The sequence below is a fragment of the Aphidius gifuensis genome, linkage group LG1, assembly GCF_014905175.1.
Source record: "Aphidius gifuensis isolate YNYX2018 linkage group LG1, ASM1490517v1, whole genome shotgun sequence".
NCBI lineage: Eukaryota > Metazoa > Arthropoda > Insecta > Hymenoptera > Braconidae > Aphidius > Aphidius gifuensis.
In genome coordinates, this window is record NC_057788.1 from 18,547,298 (window position 1) to 18,570,352 (window position 23,055).

General features: G+C 29.8%; 1 protein-coding gene across 5 annotated transcripts in view; it reads left to right on the forward strand.

The window, feature by feature from the left end:
- Positions 1–1,443: 1,443 nt before the first annotated feature.
- The window catches only part of LOC122850405 (low-density lipoprotein receptor-related protein 4), a 70,254-nt gene continuing 48,642 nt past the window's right edge, over positions 1,444–23,055 (forward strand). Inside the window, exons 1-18 of one of the 5 annotated variants that reach the window (XM_044149574.1) lie at positions 1,444–1,848; positions 1,925–2,023; positions 2,752–2,943; positions 3,029–3,274; positions 3,380–3,603; positions 3,689–4,002; positions 10,259–10,368; positions 10,469–10,631; positions 10,724–10,877; positions 10,991–11,225; positions 11,304–12,890; positions 15,194–15,711; positions 15,788–16,081; positions 16,141–16,638; positions 17,515–18,309; positions 18,379–18,634; positions 18,743–19,149; positions 20,187–20,853. In XM_044149574.1, the coding sequence (XP_044005509.1) occupies positions 1,927–2,023; positions 2,752–2,943; positions 3,029–3,274; positions 3,380–3,603; positions 3,689–4,002; positions 10,259–10,368; positions 10,469–10,631; positions 10,724–10,877; positions 10,991–11,225; positions 11,304–12,890; positions 15,194–15,711; positions 15,788–16,081; positions 16,141–16,638; positions 17,515–18,309; positions 18,379–18,634; positions 18,743–19,149; positions 20,187–20,306 (6,210 nt within the window). In that variant the 5' untranslated portion in view covers positions 1,444–1,848; positions 1,925–1,926 and the 3' untranslated portion in view covers positions 20,307–20,853. Of the gene's footprint in view, positions 1,849–1,911; positions 2,024–2,751; positions 2,944–3,028; positions 3,275–3,379; positions 3,604–3,688; positions 4,003–10,258; positions 10,369–10,468; positions 10,632–10,723; positions 10,878–10,990; positions 11,226–11,303; positions 12,891–15,193; positions 15,712–15,787; positions 16,082–16,140; positions 16,639–17,514; positions 18,310–18,378; positions 18,635–18,742; positions 19,150–19,511; positions 19,639–20,186; positions 20,854–23,055 lie in introns of those variants that run through there. The other 4 variants (XM_044149578.1, XM_044149584.1, XM_044149567.1 and 1 more) reach the window with 4 other exon arrangements.

The following is a 23,055-nucleotide window of genomic DNA, read 5'->3' on the forward strand; positions in this document are numbered from 1 at the left end:
CATCGGTGGGAGGGCGCGTTAATTGAAATTATAATTTTTATTTATTTTTTAATAATGAATTGTAATATAGTTTATTTATTATATTACAATTATTCATTAAATTAAATTTATTTATAAAACTTTAACCTCAAACTTTCAAAAAACAGGATAAATTCAAAATAAATAAACCAAATTGATTCCTAGAATTGTTGAGTGCTACCATCTGCCATCTTAAAAAAAAAAAATCTAATAGTAAAATCGAGTAGGTGGTATGCTCTACAGTCACAAGTGCGCGTGCGTACGGCAAAAAAAATAATGATTATTTAAGTCTTCAGTAATTGTTTAAATAATTAACTAAAAAATCTCATATTATAGTCAAAAAATTTGTTAGAAAATTTTCTACAAGCTTTTAAGCCAAATAATCTCATTGAATGATTTCTTTGTGGTTCTTTTTATTTTATAAACTACTCACTCTGATATTTTTTATAAACAATCACTAATTATAAAAAAACTAATTGTTGAAAAAATTTCGAGTATGGCTCTGGTGTAGATTTTTTGACGAGAAATCCATTAAATTTAAAATAAAACCTCTTACTTAATTTTTAAAAAAGTTATGTCTGTACCAAAAAAATGTCGTTTCAGTTTTTCTTGAATAAACAAACGAATTCGATTTTTAAAAATATAAATTTTTTTTAATCATCTTTATTTCATCATTTACTGTTATCTGTGAAATTTTCGCATACATGATTCGTTCTTAGTTTTCTTAATATTTCGCTTCGAAGATTTTGTTACATTTTTCTTTCGGCATTTGTAAACTCAATAATTACCCGAAAAATTTTAATTTTATCAGAGGCTCTAGAGCTCGTCAAGATCTTTAATTCAAGCCTAATACGAATAATCTAGCTAAATTATTATAGAAGCTATGAGCGGTATTCATAAAACATATAGTGAAAATAATACTATGGTGGGATGCTTCGCGTCTATCCCACCTCCGTAAAAACAGAAACTTGGAAAACGTAAACTTTACCGTTTCTTCTTTGTAAATTGTACATTTCTTGTCAACATTAGGACATCAATATGACTTGTATTCGTACAAATTTAAATTTCATATTTTTTTGATATCATGTCAAAAATTACAGAAAAAAATGTAAATTAAACTTCTGATTCTGTAATATCTACAGTTTTTTTTTTCCTCCGTGTAAAGTCCGATTAAATCGCCTATCGGATGCACCGGTCTAACGTTGTAACCATCGATTTCAATATTGTTTGAGCGATTGAGAATCGATGTTTGGCAGGTTTTTAGTCCACAGCTAACTTTATCTGGTAAAGTTCAACTTCTTTTCCTGGACCTGTATTATATCTCTCCAGCAGCTCATCCAAAAAAGCGATACGACGCATGAACGCCTGCGCTTGAATTTTCTCTCATAATAACAAAGTTCTAGTACATAGGTGTCAACGAAACTCAGTTTAACAAATATTGTACTCCTGTCTAGAACAGTTATTTAACTTGATAAATCTGGAGCAGTCTATTTTATTTTATAATTAGTAAACTATCGGATCATGAATTTTCTTGATAAAAAGTTGGTAGAACATAAAAGATATTAACAAACCATGTTTTATTTATATATAATACAAAAAAAAAAAATTGTTCAAATCAAGAAATTTTTATGCCTAAAATGAAAAAAAAAAAAACTGTGACATTCATTTGCATTTTCAATTTTCAAAATACACGTATATTTCTGAAATGTACTTATAGCAATAAAATCAAAACAATGAGTAATAATTATGATTAAAAAGTTCGAGATAAGTGTGTTATATATAACTTGAAGTAAGATTATAAAAAATTATTTAAGTTTTTTAAAAATCAAGGTAAAAAAAATTATGGTCCGAATAAATAGATAGTAAATCAAGTTTTCTCTCATTTAATAATAGAAATTTGTCATAGATATGTTCCTGGGAAAGTACTTTAAGAGAATCAATGGATTGAAATACAAAAATATTACAATGAACATTTTAATTCTTGCTGTATTAGTAGCCATCCTAGGTAATTATCGAAATGTCAATTTTGTATTATAGCTATTTTTATTTTTTTACAATAAACTATTTTAAGTATAATCGTGATCAATATTTCAGTTACCCTTAAAACATCTTAAGTCAATCAATACACTTTAATCCATGTGAAAGCTATTTATAATAATTCTACACCAAGTCACTTGCTTTTGCTTTCGAGTTCTATTTTTTCAATCCGGACTTGTTAGAGTCTAAATCACTCATAAGTCTTTCGACGTGGCAATTAAAAATAAAATTATTATAAATTGGTTATATCAAAATATTTGGTAAATTAATCTATGAATTCTATTTATTCATCTGTATTGAAAAGGGTGTGTGTCGCTTGGAGTATATCGATCTAGACAAGTGCGCAAACGTCAACACTGTGAATGAAATTTTATCGCCCACACAAACTCTTGATTCGCAAAAACCATTCATGGACCGGGGAGTATGTGCCCTTTCAAATTATAATCTGACTATATATGAATTCATATATTTATATCAATATATATACATATATGCCAACAATATCTTATAATAGATATGAACGAGAACTATCACAATTCACAGAATTTCATCAATAATTTCAATACGTCCATAAATAAAACCCAGAACAATTTCCATATCAGTGATTATATAATAGATCAATAATAGATTAATTAATCAGTCGAAGATTATAAATTTAGGTGTTTAGTTGATTTTATATTTTTGTTTTAATTTTAGGGTACTCAAATGGACAAGAGAAAACAACTTATCCACCACTTAATCGAGGAGCAGCTAGGCAAATGTTTGGCAGTGGAAAATTGCGTCAACCTGATCGAAATTTTATGCGATCAACACCAGCCACTAATGATACAGAAATTAAAAAATCACAAAAATCAAGAAACGACGTTAGCAAGAATAATAACAACAATGGCAATAATTATTTAAATAATTTATTTAAAAAAATAAAAGTATCATCCAATAATAATAAACATGAAAATTTTCATTTTTTATATAGAAAATCATCGCCTCCATAAATTTCGCGATCATGAATACTCAACTGATAATCACGATTCAATGGAATTTCTCCCACATTTTGATCCTAAGCAACCTCTGTATGTACCTGAAGACATTAGGCCAATTGATAGTCAAAGTTATCGAAATAGTGCATCAGTACCCGGAACGAGATTACCAGGAACAATCAACAATTTTCAACGTCGTGCTTTTGAACGAAGTCGAGATGAACAGAGTGCTGGGCTTTATGGTTATTATTCAGACAGTATATATTATGTAGTAACTAAAATAAAATATTTTTTTATTTGTCAGAAAAACAAGGAATGTATATATTAATATAACTTTCAATGAATAGAATATGATACGAAATTTGAAGACAGATTGAGGATACTACATGAACCAGCTCATGGAGGTGATGCCAAACCAATTGATCAAAAGACACTTATTCATGGCGTCGAGGATGAAAATGATTTCAACCCAATATTGACAACATCTTGCAAATATAGTTGTGGTGGTGATCAGTTTAAATGTATCGATACATGCGATTGTATCGACTTGTATCTTCGTTGTGATGGTTCAGTAAGTAACCAAGTATTAAGATTTTCCTAAAATCAATTGATTAATCATGAATTTTAAAATGGAAATATTTCTTCATTGTAATTAGATTGATTGTGAAAATGGTGAAGACGAACAGTACTGCGATGAAGTATTCGCAGCAAGAAAAAATAACGGTACTTGTCATGGGGAACGAAATCTCCTATGTCCCGAGTCTGGCTATTGTATATCCGAACAATGGTTGTGTGATGGTGACGATGATTGTGGCGATTACTCGGATGAATCTCACTGTGGTACTAAGGAAAATTGTACTAGTGATCAATTTGAATGTCGCAATGGTCTGTGTGTACAAAAATCATGGCAGTGTGATGGTGAAAACGATTGTAGAGATTTTTCTGATGAAGAGTATTGTGCTGAAAATAAGTAAGCGTAAAGTTATTATTGAAATTTTTAGAATCCTTTACTGTTTGATAACAATGTAATATGATAAAATAGAGAATTCGATAGCTATTTTTTTTTTTTTTTTTAAAAAAAGTAAACTGCGAGCTCAGTGAGAATCAAACCTACGATTATTGATTTCCGGTCAACTGCCTTAATCTGTGGGCTACGAAGACACTCATGTTCTGAGTATCTTTCTCAACACACCAGGGACCCATCCGTTCGAAACATTCTCATTCCATAACTTTAAGATGGCGAAAGTTCAGTAGTTATTCAAGTAATTCTTATGGTAGCCATTTGTTTATTAGTGTCCCGAGCTAAAAAATTTCAGTCTTAAAAATGTCGAAGTCTTAAAACAGTCTTTATTTGTCCAACTAGGAAGACTTCGGAAGACTTCCTATTAAAGACTTCAGCCTGAGGTCTTTTGGAGGAAGTCTTCCATTTTAAGACCGTAGGCTTCCGAAGTCTTCCATTTTTTCATTTTTTTTTTTTATTTTGAGCCGTAAAAAAAGCAAAAAAAAAAAACCTACGAAGGACCTATCGTAGGTCTCTGGTGTGAAAGTCAGATAGGCTAACCACTCAGCCATTTGTACAATTGATATTGATAGAGATTATTTACATTATAAACTTTTGACTTGTAATTTTTGTTATTTAAATCAATTTTATATTATAAATACTTGTATAAATATTTAACGTAGAATTTAATTTAGATCTATTAAAATTAGAAGAACTTGATTTTTTTTTCTTAAAAAAAATATATAAATTTTAAAAAATTATGTAATGAAATGAATTAGGTGATAAGAGCAATATGTTAATACGAATTCGTGGGATATAGTTGTTTTGAGATATAAATTAACCGGAAACTTGATAACTTTATATCGGGTAGTTTGAAATTTTTCTAAGTTCCTTAATTTTTGTTAAAATAAATTTTCAAATCTTTAATTTCAAGATCACAGGCTTTCAAAGTCGTTTTTCTTTAAAAATTTATTTTATGTTATTTTAATTTGAGGGTGCGCCCGAAAATAAATCCCGCTGTGATATGAAAAAATTTTAGAAAAGCTGGAGGCTTTCGAAGTCATGCAAATCAAGCGTTAACGATTGATTTGGAAGACTACGGCAGCTAGGGCTGGACACGAACCGAAACGATGCCGAATTTAGACAAGTTCCGTACCGGTTTCGTCTAAACTCAAAAATTGCTGGTTCCGTCCCGGTTCGGCTCCGGTTCCGTCAAACCTTGTTTCGTTTCGGTTCCGGTTTTGAGTGAGCTTCGTAAAATTATAAATTGTCAGTGTCGTTCCGTTTCGGTTTCGTTAGTTTCGTTTTTTTTTTTTTTTTTACTGGAAAAAATTTTTCATTAACAAATTTCAACTCTATAAATAAAATACGTAATAAATAAACAGGCTACAGGTGACTATTTTTTTTACGTTTTTTATTTTTTTAAATCACTGTAAAAAAATTACAAATATTTAAATTATCAAAAAGCCAAAGACATCAATATTTCATCATTTTTTTTTATTATTTATTTATTAGTTTATTATACTCAAAGTATAATGTTTGTTTTCAATATTTTTTTCACCAACTAAACATCGTACCAAGAATGGAGACACAATGTCATTCTTGCCGATTCATCATTCATTGAACTTCTTAACTTTGTCATAATTAAACCAGCAAGAGAAAAAAGTCTTTCTGATTGGACTGATGTAGCCATAATTGAGAACAAATCTCTTGCCATACGTGCTAATGTTGGAAAGGTTGTTCCGTAAGTTTTCATGGTTTTTAAATTATTACCCCATGTAGTAGAAGAAAAAGTCTCCACTTTGTGACGTGGATCAAGAATCAACACAGCACAATAAACCCAGTTGGTTAGATTATAATGTTTCAACATTTTATCACGTGCTGCCTGGAAAGCGAGTATTAAAGTTTCATCGACGTTAGACCTCTCTACTTTTTTATCTAACTGATCAACAATTGTGTCAATTTTATCAAATAACATGTTGATAGCAATAATGACCAATGGCAGAGTGACGTATGTTTGTCCTCCCAATGTTTTTGATACATGTTTAAAGTGTCCCAAAAATTCATGAATCTGATTTAATATATCCCACTCATCTTCACTCAAAGTAAATTTTTGCCATAAACTAACGTCACTAGTCCACATCAAGTTCAACCCTTTTTTTAATTTTAAACTATATTCAATCATATCATATGTTGAATTCCATCTTGTAGATACATCTAGTACTGGCTTCATATATTTAATGTTAACAAATTCACAACTACGATTGAGTGAATTTTGTAAAATCTCAGACCTTTTGATTTTAACCAAAGTCTTTCTTAATTTATAAATGGCTTTTGATGGATTTAATTTGGCAAAAAAATTCTTATCTGGATTGTCTGAATCATCTGTAGTTTCAATTTCAAATACAGAATCATTGTCACTTGAATATTCATCGTCATGTTCATCACTAGACTGCATGGTTGATGCATCATCATTATCATTTACAACTTCATCATCGTCATCATCATCATCATTTTTTACTTTCATAGCTTTTGAGTAGGTCTTGCACACCAAGATTTAACACGTGAGACATACAACGAAAATGTTGATTTTCGTTATCAAAATTAAAACCAGAATTTTCCATCAACGTCACCAATTCGCTCATGAACTTAATATTTGCTGATGCATTATCAAGTGTTATTCCCTCTACTTTGTCTTGGAGTTTATACTCTTTTAAGCAATTAAAAAATAGTTGTGCCATGTCAATACCTTTATGCTTGCCTTTAGAAGGAAGAAAATCTAAAGCAAAAGAATTTATTTTCCAGTTGTCATCAATAAAATGGCATGTTATACCAAAGTACGACTTTCCATTGAAACTAGTCCAACCATCCATTGTAAACGAGAATTTAGATTTATTATTTTGTATAATTGTTTTAATTTTCTCTTGTTGGTTTTTAAATTCAGCAACAAACATTGCTCGAGTTTTTTTTCTACGAGGCAGTTCTTTTTCTGTATTCCAAGACCGGAAAAGCTTTCGTGTAATGTCATCATCAAGAAAATTAAATGGCAATTTTTTTTTTGCCAACCAATTAATAAGAAGAACATCAAGCTCCTGATCTGTCATTTTTTCCTATAAAAAATAAAAAATTACAGAATTTTATAATTGCAATTTTTACTTTTTTTAATTTGTTAAATGTACATGTAAAAATAACAGAAAATAATTTAGAACTTGTATTGTTAATTTGTTACTGGCTAATTATTTTTTAACAATTTTATTTTTGTTCATAACCATTGCATTGCAGTATAAAATAAAAATAATATAAAATTAAAAAAAAAATAACAATCAATTTAATTTATGATTAATATGATTCTAAATTGTTTTCTAATAGTTATTAAAATATATTTTTGTTATTCTCAATAATTTTTAAAATATATTTTTATTATTTTCAATAATATTTTTATACTTTATTGACAATTTTTTTATTTCAATTTCTAAATTTTTTAGTATATCCTTTTATCAATATAAAAAAGAATAAAAAATTTAAATAAAAATACTAGTTAAATACTACACTTGATTACTTGTTTTAAATCATTGTCTAAATCTACTTTTTTACATACACAAGAAAAAAAAAAAATATTACCTTTATTTGGAAAAGTGTTTTCTGACCAGGTGGTGATTCATTTGTTTGGTTTTTTGTCCCATCGAATTCTTTTTGCCAAATCATGGGATGAGCTGATTTTAGGTGTTTTGTAATGCATGATGTACTTCCATCTTTGTGTGAAACGAATTTATCAAACTTTGACTTTTTACACACAAGACATTGGGCCTCTCTTTTATTATCACGCACAACAAAATCAAAAAACTGAGAATATTTAGAATGTTTTTTGCTTTTTTCACTCTGAGATACAATACTTGGTGTCTCACTCTCAGTTGGATTACTTTCGTCCAAACGTCTTTTTTTTGTTAGTTTGCCCTTATCAGACATAATTGTAAAATTTAAATTCACAATTTAAAACACAACGCAATTTATTAAGAAAAAAAAAATAGGTTTGAACTTGTCGACCACCAGCTGGTTTGTGATTTATAAAAACAAAATCGTAACGAGTTGTGGGCATATAACACTCACACCATTGCCGCACTCTCCTACGCTTAAAAGAGTAATAAACAATTGAAAAAAAAATATAGTTTTTTGTTTTGCTTTAAAATTTGAGGAACCATAGCATGATAAACTATTTTTGTTGAGAGCAACGGCTTCATATTTCAATATAATCTCAAAAATGTTTATATAAAATAAAATATATTTTTTAAAATTTTTTTTTATCGTACTAATATTGAATTTCAAAGACATTAAAACCAATAGAAGCATAAATATTTTTATGACCCATAAAATTTAAAAAAAAAAAATAAAAATTATCTATCCGAAGCCGAAACCGCCGAAACTTTCGGCAAGTTTCGGTCTGAAAAGTCGAGTTTTGTAACGGTTCCGTTTCGTGGACTAAAAAGTCAGTGTCGTACCGGTTCCGTCCCGAAAAACGAAACGAAACGGAACCGATACCGAATTGGTTTCGGTGTCGTGTCCAGCCCTAACGGCAGCTTTGAAAATTATCAAAAAAATTGTAATTTTATGTGGAAGACTTCGGAAGACTAATAAAGCGCGTTTTAAGATTTGGAATAGAGTTTAAGTTCAATGAAGCGCGTTTTAGGACTTGGAAGATCTCGGAAGACTGAGATTTTTCAGCTCGGGTGTACAGCAAATATTGGTATTTATCTGGGATAGGGTTAAAGCAGGGATATTGGAAGATACTTCATTTTTCAACTTGGAATCGACTATTTTAAAGCTCATTAATGGAGAGGGAATGAAAAGATCTCATATAGTGTCATCTCGTTAATAAAACATTAGGCCCCCAGGTAGAATCTAATGTCAATTTGACGTCAACTACTACCCGGGTAGGAATTGCCAAGACTCACAACACGGCCAAGTCTTGTCACAATAATGGCATATAACGCTTGGCAGCCAATCGTGCGCCATCCATGGGCTAAGGCTTGGCTGACTCATGGCTGGTTATTTGCTTTCCAAGGCTTGTATTCTAATTCTTTGCCGACCATTGGTTGAAGAAAAGGTGGCCAGGAGTACAAAAAAATGTACAGTGACAATTTAAAGGTATTTTTATGAGCTAAAAAATGAAACTAATATCAACTCTCTAGGATTAAAACTGACTGAGTTATGGAAAGTCAAAGATATACAGCCATACGCGCGCGTGTTAATCAAATGGGAAATACAAAAACCCAATAAGCAGGCTCAAAAAAAATCATAAAAAAAAAAATTTTTTATTTTTTTTTTTGTGTCATCATAAAGAACAAATTTAGACCTCAGGAGGGTACAAAAATAAAAATTCTTTTTTTTTTGGACAGGTCTAATATATATACCTATATATATGTGTATAACAGCTATACTCATTTTTTTCTTACATAACGAAAATTTCAAGAAAAAAAATTTTTTTTTTATAAATTATTAAAAAATATAATGAAACAAATAAAATTCATATATCGGCCGAGTGTCGGTTGATTCTTGGATTGCCATGATTTTAATGTAAATTCAAGTAGAACAAATTTTCCTCATCTCTAATTGTTGCTGACATAGCGTGTCGTCGTATGTAAGTAAGGCTCTGGAGTTTCAACTAGAAGGTAGCGTGTTCAAGTCCTGGTGATGTCAAGTATTTATGGTGTAGTTTTTTCAGTCAAATAAATTATCAATTATATAAATAACAAAATTAAATAGTTTGAACAATTAAAAATTTTTTTTTTTTTATAAAATTATTAAATTTTTAGAAGTCTTGGCCCAGTATTGGTAGCCAAGCTTAAATTGGTGTCAATCCCCGAGCCTGGTGCAACCAATGACCAAGACTGGCAGCCAAGACTTGGCAACATTTTGCCAGGCTTGGCCCAATTCTTGGCCATGTTGTTTTCTCCTTTACGGGTAGACTTCAGAGACATCAATTGACGTCAAATTGACATTAGTTTCTACCTGGGCTATTTTGTTTTAACTTGAAAATTCTAATTTTTCAAGAACCATCATACTCTAGTGGAAAAAATATCCCGGCATATTTAAATGGGCCAATTCTGGATAAAATCCGCAATAATACGAAGTGATTACGGATAATTCGGACAAACTATTTCCACCAGGGTATAAAATATACATGTTTATTCTTATAATCCATATGGTTTCATACATTTATTCATTACAGAAAGTGTGAAGATGATGAGCATACATGTCCAGATGGTACTTGTGTTCTTAAAATTTACATGTGTGACGGAGACCGCGATTGTGATGATGGTTCCGATGAAGATAATTGCCGTAAGCATCACAAAATACTGATAATTGAAATGTTTTTATTTCAAATATTATTTTATTATTCACATAGCTAATACATAAAAACAAAAAAAAAATTATTTAGATGGGCTTCGAGAGGTTCATTGCACTGAAAATTATTTTGAGTGTTCAACACCAAGATGTATTAGAAAAGAATTCAGATGTGATGGTAATGATGATTGCGGTGATGCTAGTGATGAAGAAAATTGCCCAAGTGTATTTGATAATTGTCATGGAAATCAATTCAAGTAATTTTAATTTTGATAATTATTATTTTGATTTGTTCCACTGATTTTATTATCATAAGTAATAAATTAATGGCGGTTTTGCTAAAATTAAGGTGTCGAAATAATCAGTGCATCAGTAAAATACATATTTGTGATGGACAAAATGACTGCAAGGATGGAGAAGATGAGACAAACTGTCAGGATCCAACGAGCCGAAGCTGTTCAGTAACTGATGAATTTATGTGTAACTCGGGAACTTGCGTACCGGTTTGTTCACTAATTATTTAATCCATATATATTTTTAAATGATATCTATCGATTTACAAATTTTCTAGTAACACTCAGTCGTTTTGATGAAGACTATAAATAATGTTTTACAGCGTAAATGGATTTGCGATGGTGTTCCTGATTGTTCAAACGGTGAGGATGAAGAAGGCTGTCCTCTTGCTTGTGATGCAACTCAATTTCTCTGCAAAGCTAAATTGGTATCATTAAATACAACTTCTCCAAGCTCTGTAACACATGACTTTGAAATTCCAACAGCTCACATTCATGCATTCTGCATTAGCAAAAAACATCAATGTGATGGTTTTCCAGATTGTCCATTGAAAGAAGGCAAGTTTTAATTGTTAGACTCATTTCAAAACTTTTCTCTAATTTATTTAAAATTTAATTTTTACAAATAAATTATAGATGAATACAACTGTCCAAAAAAGCGGCCATGTAAAAAAACTGACAAGTGCTCACAACAATGTATATTAACTGTCAATAATAAAAATGCATGTTCGTGTGAATCTGGGTATACACTAGGAAATGATAATGCAACATGTTACGACATCAATGAATGTGAATTTGAAAAAGAACCTGTTTGTAGTCAATTATGCAAAAATACAGTTGGTTCTTTTATGTGCAATTGTATAGTTGGTTACGTATTACGACCAGATTTACGTACTTGTAAAGCAATTGGTGGGAATCCAAGTTTAATATTAACAAATCGAGTTGATATTAGAAAAATAAACATATCACCAGCTACTGATATAAAATATACACCTATATTAAAAAGTCTCCACAATGCCATTGCAATGGATTATCATTATGAAAAAGATGTAATTTACTGGTCTGATGTATCACTCGATGTTATAAAAAAAGTTTATTTGAATGGCTCATCACAAGATGATGTAATACGCTGGGGATTAGAAAGTCCAGGTGGTGTTGCTATTGATTGGATACATGATTTATTATTTTGGACCGATTCTGGTACAAGAAGAGTTGAAGTTATTACTCTAGAATCGAAAATACGTCATGTTTTGATATCAAGTGATCTTGATAAGCCACGAGCAATTGCTGTTCATCCGCATTATGGGTACGTTTTTTGGACAGATTGGGGACCGAATCCTAAAATTGAACGGGCTGATATGGATGGTTCGGGGAGAATTTCCTTAATAACTGATTCAATAACATGGCCAAACGGTTTGACAATTGATTACCCAACTGAAAAAATATATTGGACAGATGCAAAACATCCTGCTATACTGTCTGCTAAACTAGATGGCACGGATAGAAGAAAAATACTTAGCAAAGGACTTCATCATCCTTTTGCAATAACAGTGTTCGAGGATTTAATTTATTGGACTGACTGGCATTTCAAAAGTATATCATCAGCCAACAAAATCACTGGTCGGACATTCAGAACAATTAGATCTGGACTACACTTTCCCATGGATCTACACAGTTATCATAAACAGCGACAGCCATCGTACAGTAATCATTGTGGAAAAAACAATGGAAAGTGTTCACACATGTGTTTGCCGAATAGTGCTGGCTACAGTTGTGTTTGTCCGGTTGGATTAAAGATCGAACACGACGGTAAAAATTGTGCTGCTACAGTAGATAATCTTTTGATATTTGCTAGAAAGAGAGATCTTCGATTGATACCGATTAATCAGTCAACGAGGGTTTTTGATACCGTTATTCCAGTCGATCATGTGCAAAGTGCTGTTGCTCTAACTTGGGACGCTAACGAAGATATGATTTACTGGACGGATGTTGAATCTGATACCATCAGTCGAGCGCATTTAAACGGAACTAATCAGAGCATTATTATTAATCATAATCTGGAATCACCAGCAGGGCTTGCTATGGATTGGGTCACGAAAAAACTATACTGGACTGATGCTGGAATGAGTAGAATTGAGTGTTCTAACATCGATGGAAGCATGAGGTCATTGCTGGTTTATGAAGGACTTGATAAGCCACGAGATATTGTTGTCGATCCAACTGGTAATTATAAATTTACGAGGGCTAGAAGCCAAAAGGCTCAGCCACAAAATTGAATTCTATAATGAAATAAAATAAACGTTCATAACTTTAAGACTAATCAACTGAGTTACTTTGTATACGACTTTAGAAGCATTTTTAAAAACTTTATAGCTCGCGAGACTTTTTTTGTACGTATAATAGTTATCGTGAAAAAAAAAATTACTAATCAATGTTTTTTTTCTTACTAGAAATAAATCGGATCTATCAATCTGAAAGTAATTCGCACTAGGGTGTTTTTATTAGTTATAGAATTACTTTTACATAATACATGTATATGCTGGTAATGATGTTTCAATTATTGGCATATAGAAACTTCAGAAGAAGTAATCATAGAATTTTTTTTTCATTCTATTTTGTAGGAATGAGAAAAAATTAATATGGAATCTTCGTATCAATTCTATCACGAGCTAGAGCTAAATGTTCTACATTGAAAGCCAATGTAAAGTTTTAATAATAATATATTTTTTTTTATATACGTTGACGAAGTAATTTAGCATAGAGAGCTGTTGAAGCTCACGCAATGGAGCAAGCTAGCGCATATTATCACCAGTAACGGCGCTAGTAAGGCGAATGCACAAAGTCACATGTTGTATTTGTTTATTCTTTTTTCCATCAAGTTAATGAGTTTTTTTTTGCATTTATATATATATTATTATTATATATATATAATATATATATATATATATATATATATTCAATTAATTACAGTTGAATTAATTTCTTGGTTAATTCTAATTTTTAAGTTTAAATTATTTTTTTAATTTTCAATTAATATTTATTTCAATTATATTATATTTTCATCACCATCATCATCATCATCAATATCATCTTGATTTTTAAGGCAGCCGAATATTGAGTTTGGAAATCGTTTTAAATGAATACTGCCATTAATGTCTGGCTTTTCTTCTAAATAATATGAGTCTGAATCCGTTGTTACAATGTAGCTGCAATGATTAGGCAAATCAGCACCATGTGTAGCATTAGCATTTATTGATTTTCTGTTATTAACTGATGGTGTTGATAATGAACTTTTTAATTCACTTGATGTAAATGTTTCATTGTTTTTTTTTCACAAACTATTTAATAATTCCGTAAATGTCTCATTATTTTCTATTGACATATTATTCGATAAACATGTATTAACAATTTCGTTATATTTTTTTGATAAAACATCAACTGGTTCAGTAAATGTGGCATTTTTTTTTTTACACAATACATTTAACGATTTAGACGTGATAGTATTATTTTTATTAGTAAGAGTTTTACTGGGAAAACTATTGTCAATTTCATCATTTGAATTATCCAAGTAATCTTTTGAAATCAGATTACTTCCAGAAACATCAGTAAACATACTGATTTGCATAATTGATTCAGTTAAAATTTTTTAATCAGCCATTGCTGAACAATTACCAAAATCTGTTGATGATGAATCTAAAAAAAAATGGTCTTGATGTGTTCATAATCGTTGCATCGTTAAAATCAGTTGTTGAATTGACAAAAGAATTGATACCATTTGATTGTGACATATTTAAAAACGCATCAAGACTTTCTTGACCATTTAATGATGACAATGATGTTAATAACGTGCCTGACACTGATGGTTTCAAAATTGCTGGTATATATTCATTGTCCTCTTGATTTTTATTATCATTTTCATTATTCATTTTTATTGAAGATTCTTGTTGATAATTTACTTTCCAAACATTTGTTGGTCACTAATTTGTTGGTGATGTTTCTTCATTATTGATTCCTAACTCATTCTTCCATTTTTTTCAGTCTCGTAAAAGTTCTTGTATCAATTGTTTTTGTTTTATTTTTACTGTTACGACTTATTTTTACTGGCACGATAACGCTTGTGATACATGTTAATAATATTATAATAAAAAGCGCCTAATTTTTTTTTTTTTTTATCCAGCAAATTATTCAACTTTATACTTCAAAATTTTTCCATTTTTCTTTATATTTCACGTCTTTTGATTATTAATCTTTTTTGATTATGATAAAGAAATAAACAGCTTATGTAAAATTAAGGCTTTTGGGTACATAAATCGTAAATTTATGTTTTGTTTTTATATTGTTGTTTTCTGATATTGTTATTTAAGGAGTCTATTTTCACATGAAAATCTTATTCGTTATAAGAGACAATGTTAAAAATGACTTACTTTTTAATAAGTATAGTGGATCACAAGCCCCAACGAATATTACTAGGTATTTTGTTTTTTTTTTTTTGATTAAATTTGATTCAAGAATTCTTCTGATTTTAGTTGGCTGGATGTACTTTAGTGATTGGGGAATAAAACCAAAAATTGAAAGAGTAGCTATGGACGGCCATAAAAGATCAGTGTTGATTGGTGAAAATGTAATTTGGCCAAATGGTTTAGCAATTGATTTTGAAACGCGACGACTTTACTGGGCAGACGGTGGCATGAAAAGTATTGAATACATCAATATGGATACAAATACTAAACCTACGCGTGTTCGATTGCAATCAGACCTGCCACATCCATTCGGTTTGGTGATTCATCAAAACAAAGTTTACTGGACGGATTGGGATACTAAAAGTATTCATCGTGCCAACAAGGACAATGGCGAAAATTCAACTGTCGTACGATCAAATATATCCGGGCTTATGGATGTTAGAACATTTCATAGGAATCGACCAGTTGTTACAAATCCTTGTGCTCGTGGAAATGGTGGGTGCTCACATTTGTGTCTTCTTGTACCAGATAAATCAGTGGGAAGCTATTCTTGCGGTTGTCCTACTGGTTTAACATTCAATAAAGTTGGTTTTTCTATTTTATATAAATATTAATTTTTTTATTGTTCTTTTTTTCAATTCGACAACATTAATTTTGCAGAATCGGAAACAGTGCCGATCCATGCCAGCTAGTTTTCTTATTTTCGCACATCGAGTGGACATTCGTGTAATATCATTTGATGTTGCCTATAAGGTGGATGTTGTATTGTCTATTGATTTTTTGAAAAATGCAAGTGGTGTAGACGTCGACTGGAAAAAAGGTGATGTTTATTATACTGATCCGGGATCAGATATTATTGCAAAGACAAGTTTTGATGGAAAGTCATCGCAAATTATTATTAATTCAAGTATTGATGCTGTTGACAGTCTTGTGGTAGATGTGATTGGTCGAAAGGTAATTAGTTGAATAAAACTTTTGACATAAATTTTTGATTTTTTCTATTTTTTTTTTAGCTTTACTGGACTGATGCTGGTTTAAACAGCATCGAAGTATCTGAACTTAATGGAACAAACCGAAAGGTTTTAATTTGGTCTGGTCTTGATAATCCTCGAGCAATTGCTTTGTACTACGCAAAAGGTCTTATGTTCTGGACAGACTGGGGTAATAATGCAAGAATAGAACGAGCCAATATGGATGGTGAAGAAAGATCGACCGTCATTACCGAAAATCTTGTCTGGCCAAATGGTCTGACAATCGATATACAAACAAACAGACTCTACTGGAATGATGCCAAGAAAAAAGTCATTGAAACATCTGATCTTGATGGATCAAACAGGAAAGTGCTGATGAAAGGAGTTCAACATCCATATGGTCTTTCTATAATGGGGGATCTTTTGTACTGGAGTGATTGGCAAACAAAATCAATTCATCAGGTCAATAAATATACCGGAAAAGATGCTAGAGTTATTGTTAACAAACTCGATGGAATAATGGATGTCAGAACAATAAATGTGAGTAAAAACGAATTGTATCGAAATAACTTTGAAGAATTAAATTTGAAATAGTACATTGCTTTACACCCGTGTGGAAGGGCGGAACCCCCCCAGAATTAAAAAAAAAACAAAATTGATATGATTTAAATAAACAAAATTATATGATTAAACAAAAAAAATTAATATAATCACTAAAAATAAAATTAACATGAATACAAAAAATAAAATTGATATTAATAAATAACAATTGCTTTGAATAAATAAGAATAACAAATAAATCAGATGGCCTCAATAAAAAAAAAAAAAAATAATAGTATTCTACATTTATAAAATATCTATCTGTTTTGATATATCTCAACAATTTATTAGATGTTTTTTTTTTTTTTTTTTTTTGAATTCCACGTATGCTTTTTTATATAACTCTTTTGATTTTTTTTAGCATTAGTTTCACTGTCACATATGACATTATCACACATTAAAACAGTTTTTGAAATTTTATTTAATTTTTTTTGTTAATATGATATATTTTAATTATTAATTTTTTGTTTAAATAATATTGTATTTTGTTGTTAAACTGTCTCAACTCTCAAGCTGTCACTTATATTCAGACAGAATGTATACAAAGCCATGGTTATGTTTAGTTATGTTCAGCAAGTTTAGTCGTCAGAGGGCTGCACCAGTTTATAAAAAAAAAAAAATCACACCGTCATACAATGTTTAGTTGGGTTGGTAGTTTTCTATTGAAAATTGAAAAACTACACATTATTTTTATTAATGTGTATATTGAAAACTTTACACATGAAAATACGGGTGTAATGTAGTCTTTTTTAAGTACGAATGCCAAAAATCAGTTGTATTTTTACTACACTATCATTTTTTCAAACAATTTTCTAGACACAAGATATAAAAGGTCAAGACGATGTTTGCAAAATAAAAAATGGTCATTGCTCTCACCTCTGTCTCCGTAATCCACGTAATTATAGTTGTGCCTGCCCAACGGGGATTCTTCTCAAAAGTGACCAAAAAACATGTGAAACAGGTCCACTAAATTACCTTCTTTTTGCTGCTCGTAAAACCCTTGCTCGAATGTCATTTGATACTCTAGAAAAATGGGAAGTCAGTCTACCAATTAAAAATATTCACAATGTTTATTCAGCTGATTTTCATTGGAAAAAAAATTTAATTATCTACACGGATATTCATCTTCACGTTATACAAACAGTTAACATGCGTAATTTTTCTGATGTCAGAACAATCATATCAGAGTCTGGTCATGCTGATGCATCACCTTTCAAATTGGCTATTGATTGGCTAGCTGACAATGTTTACTGGACAGTGACAAAAAAAAAAATTATTGAAGTCGCAAAATTAGATGGCAGTTGTCGAAAAATACTCTTAACAGATTTGGATGATCCTTGGTCGATTGCTGTTTTTCCCAAACTTGGATACCTCTTTTGGACTGAATGGGGAAATCATCGAAGTATCCTACGATCTTATCTGGATGGAACAAACAAAAAAACCATCATTTCAACTGATTTGTCTTATCCAAATGGACTTAGTATTGATTTTGATAGTAAAAAGATATATTGGGCTGATACTATGAAGAATAGAATTGAAATGGCAGATTTAAATGGTAACTATCGTGTTCAAATTGTTCCTGTTGCGAACAGACCTTATGGATTGTCACAGGTAAATAATTATTTTAAAATTATTTTAAACCGATCATTATAAGTAACTATTATTATTACTATTTTCTAGTATGGAGAATATATATTTTGGGCTGGATGGGATCAGGACATTATTCAACGAGCTGATAAAGCAACTGGTAATGGCAGAATAAATATGAGGATTTCGATGAAAGAAGTCACTGGAATAAAAGCAGTATCAAAAGATCGTCAAAAAGGATGGAGTCCATGTGTAGTTGATAATGGTGGATGCAGTCACCTCTGTTTGTTCGCTAGAAAAAATTATACGTGTGCTTGTCCAGATGCTATCGATCAAAGTTGTTCAACAAGTAAGGATCAAAAAATTTGATATTAATAGTACATAATTTTCATGAAAAATTCCTTAGTAAGTATTAGTATGGAAAATGAACATTGACTTTTGTAAAAATAATTTATAGAATCTAAAATGCTGGTTCCGATTAGAAAGCCGGGAACTGAAAATGATCGTGAATATGATGAACACATTGAGGAAGATAAACAACAAGAAATAAGTAACAAAGTAACCCATCACGATAGTGATGATAAATTTAAAAAATTTAAAACAAATAAAGAGAAAAGTTACACAACAATAACAATATCAATTATCATTATCGCAATAATTACAATCATAATGATAATTGCCATCGTTTATCTTGTTTGTCAAAGAAAACCAAAACAGGACAAATATATGTATCCTAATCGAAGAAATGTACTGACATTTTCAAATCCTAATTATAGTGCATCAGATCTTGACACTGGAAATAGTAATCCGTTGCCAGAAAAAAAAGCATCAATATGGAAAAGATTTAAATATGATAATTCACAGGTATGTTAATATTTTTTTTTCCAATATCAATTAAAGTTCATTCGATTCATCAGTTTAATTTAAAGATGAATTTGATAAAGAAAAAAAATTGAGAAACACAAAAAAAAAAATTTATTCTTTTTCTAATCATTTTATCAAGTTTGTTTTATAAAGAACTGCTGAACCGTTGAGACTTGATAAAGCTGACTAATAATTTAAATTTGAATATTAACGAAACGCGCTATAATTCTTGCGTTTATCCTTTCTTTTTCATTTTTTTCTCAAACTACCAAAAAAATAAACTAATAAAAAAAAACTAAAATATATAAATAATCAATGACTTTCAATAATTGAATAAAAACGTGTTTAATAATAAACCAAAGAAGAAAGGAAACACGTCAAAAGTTGAATGCCCAATAAAGCTCCAACATCTACCGCTGCATTTTATACAAATAAATGAGACTGAAACAACGTAGTGGCGGCTTGAGGAGGTGAATTTAGACGAGTCGTCAACGTGAGCCTTCTACCAGGAAAAAAAAAACTAATCAATTTTTAAACAAAGATAGTGACAATATTCTAAAAAATCAGCTGAGTTTAAAAAAAATAAGACAAAAAAGATGGATAAAAAATTAAAATGAAATAAAAATTTATTTGAAGAAAAAATTAATTAGAACTTATCGAAAAATTAGTGTACCTGAATTGGGCTATGGGATCGAACAGTAAAAGTCACACCAATGATTAATATGATACTACAAAGACTGACACGTAAACAATAAAAGTATAAAAGTCGTAGATGATAAAAAAAAAACTAATTAAAAACGTCAATATATATATAATATAATCTCTTATATAATTATATATTATATAATCTATATATATTATATATATATACTTATATATGAAAAAATTAATAAATAAATAATTAATTATTGCTTAATGAAATTAATGAATGAATTGTATACATAAAATGAACAAACAAAAATAAGATAACTTAATGGAAATTTAAGGAAAAATAAAAATAAAGAAGTTGAGGGAATGAATTGTTGATTATTTTATAGGAAAATGTGTACGAGAATAATGGTCAGACACCAAGTCCAGAAGTCGTCTCATTGATCTTTCCCTCAGCAACAGCGGATATCAACCGTGCATCCTCAATAATACCAAGGGATTTATTTTGATCGTTTGACAATAAAACTCAACTTGATTTCACTATCGCACGTAATCCTATCATTTTTGATTAATTTTACAATTTAATATTAATGATTTGATTTAAAAGACTCAATAAAAACAAAGAAAGGTTTAAATCATTCAAAATTTATTTTAATATCAATAAGCTCAAATAATTTTAATTACAAAAAACTAAGTTTTTAAGGGAGAACAGCCCCCATTGAAGGAAATTATTAACTTCTTTTTTTATTGTGTTTTTAGATAGTTAAAATTATGATGAATCTATTAAAACAAACTTCTAAGTCGCTTACAGAGTTAGTTTAAGAGTTATAATGTTGAAAAAAAAAAAATTTAACATGGGGTCTTATGGAGTAATGAAAAAATGACCCTCCAAAACAGTAGTTATTGCAAAAAAAAGTATAGACCGGAATTATTTTGTATAGTGTTTTTTTGTAAATATAAGTAAATGAAGTTATTTAGAACAGATTGTCAGTTTTAGTTTTGTCAGTTACTATCTAATTGATTATAAAAAATAGCAATTAAAAAAAAAAAAACTAATTTTATCATTTTTTTTTTCTTGTCAACAAAAATCCGGCTACTACGCATTGGATTCGTGGTTCCCATCCATTTTCCCGAATCTTTTTTCCCGAATGGCCGTTTTCCCGAACGAATTTTTTCCCGAATTTTAAAATCCCGAATTTTTTTTCCTGAACGATTTTTTGCCGAATGAATTTTTAAAAAAATATTTTTTTTATTGAATTTTTATGAAACAATGTTGTGCGCCAATGCTTTTAAAAATTCCATTTCATCGTAATCAGCATATCTCAGTGTAATTGACGTGATACGATCTTGAAATTCGATCTATTTTTTTTTGGGCTCTGCCTTGACCTATCGCCCAAGACTCAATTCTGCTACAATGATTTCTGTATCAGCTTGTTCTTTTTGCAACTCTGTCAGGACTGAATATAAATCAGGATGATGTTTTCCAATAACTAGACGAAATCTATTATGCCATCGTTCACTGACATTGTTGGTTTTGTGCAATTTACTTATATTCTTGATTTAATTTTCTATTTTAAAAAATACTAGAAATTTTAATACAAATTTAAATACAAATAAAAATTTTGCAATAAGCAATAAGCAATTTTGCAATATGCCAAATGATTTTATTTATCTGCCAAATGAATTAACAGTATGAAGCTAGCTCGAACAAAAACAAAACAAAAAATAAAAAATAAACAAAATAAAAAATTTTGAAAAATACCAGAAATTTTAATATTCGGGAAAAAAGTATGCGGGAAAAAGTCTATCGGGAAAATCGTCTTCCGGGAGTAATTATTCGGGAAAAGGTATTCGGGAAAAAAGATTCGGAATTTTAAAATTCGGGAAGAAGGTCAATCGGGAAAAAAGTCATTCGGGAAAAAGACCGGTAATCTATAAATTTGATGGTATATTATCGACTGCGTCTCTAAAACGCGTGTTTACTTAGACCAAACTTTGCCAAATCGCTTTTGTTGTGTAGGTGTGAATTTTTTTTTATTAGATAAATCCAATACTACGGCTGAGCCTTTTCGACTACTACACTGTGAACAATGTTTTTTTTTCCTAAACTTTTTTCGAACCCTCGACCGACGCACCCACACGGAAAAAAAATATCTATAAGGTTAATTTTGTTAACAAGTCAAAAGAAAAATGTTTTGCTTATTTTTTTTTTTACGTATACGAGACTGAGCGCCCACTTGTGTGGTCGTTTTTATTTGAATTGAAAGGTTGGTGTCATATGTTTGGGAATAGTTACGTTTTTTCATATGTTTTTTTATATACATACACTAATTTGATATGCATTTACATACTTTCAGTTTGTTATTGTATCAATGGCCTTTTTCATTTAACTGTACATATATATAAAAACAAAAAGAAATATGATGAATATTCCGATATTCAGTGCAAATATTTTATATCAATTTCATTAATTTTAATTCTAAATGAGTGACAGTATTTTATCTTTCACTTAAATCCAAGCTTAAATCATTAATATCTATAAAGTTCTATTTCAATAGATAATTCCAATAATTGTAATGTTGATCAACATGCGAAAGAAAATCAAAAAATGACGTGTAGATCGTGCTTTTCGGGCACTCAACTTTGACTGTCTATTATTCCTTTTTTAAAAAAAACTATTATGTGGATTCAAGCTTTTTTTGTTCCAAATTGTATTGGTGCTAATGGTGTTATTCAATGATTATCGAATCAATTGATACAATTTGACCATTATTTTGGCTCCGTATGTGTGTAAATATTCATTACTTTCTCATTCATGTTTTTCGACAAATTATAACTTATCTTAATTTTTTATCAACTGATGGCATTACTGATATGTATACCAAACGTTGCTTTAAGTTCACTAAATTATTTATCGATTGTATTTGATTTGATAATATTTGCAATTAAGTTTTGACCATTTTAATGTTGTACATGCTGTTGTTGATGTTTCAATAGTTGGAACAATATGTTTACACCTTATACAATGACACTTGACATTGATTTAATTGTTGCACCTGGTTAATGTTTTAATAATATACTCCAATGGCACTTTTATTGAAAATATTTCATAAATACATCAAATATTAATTAATAACGATAACGCTTGCGATACATGTTAATAATATTATAATAAAAAGTGCCTAATTTTTTTTTTTTTTTTTTTTTTTCATCCAGCAAATTATTCAACTTTATACTTTAAAATTTTGCTATTTTTTT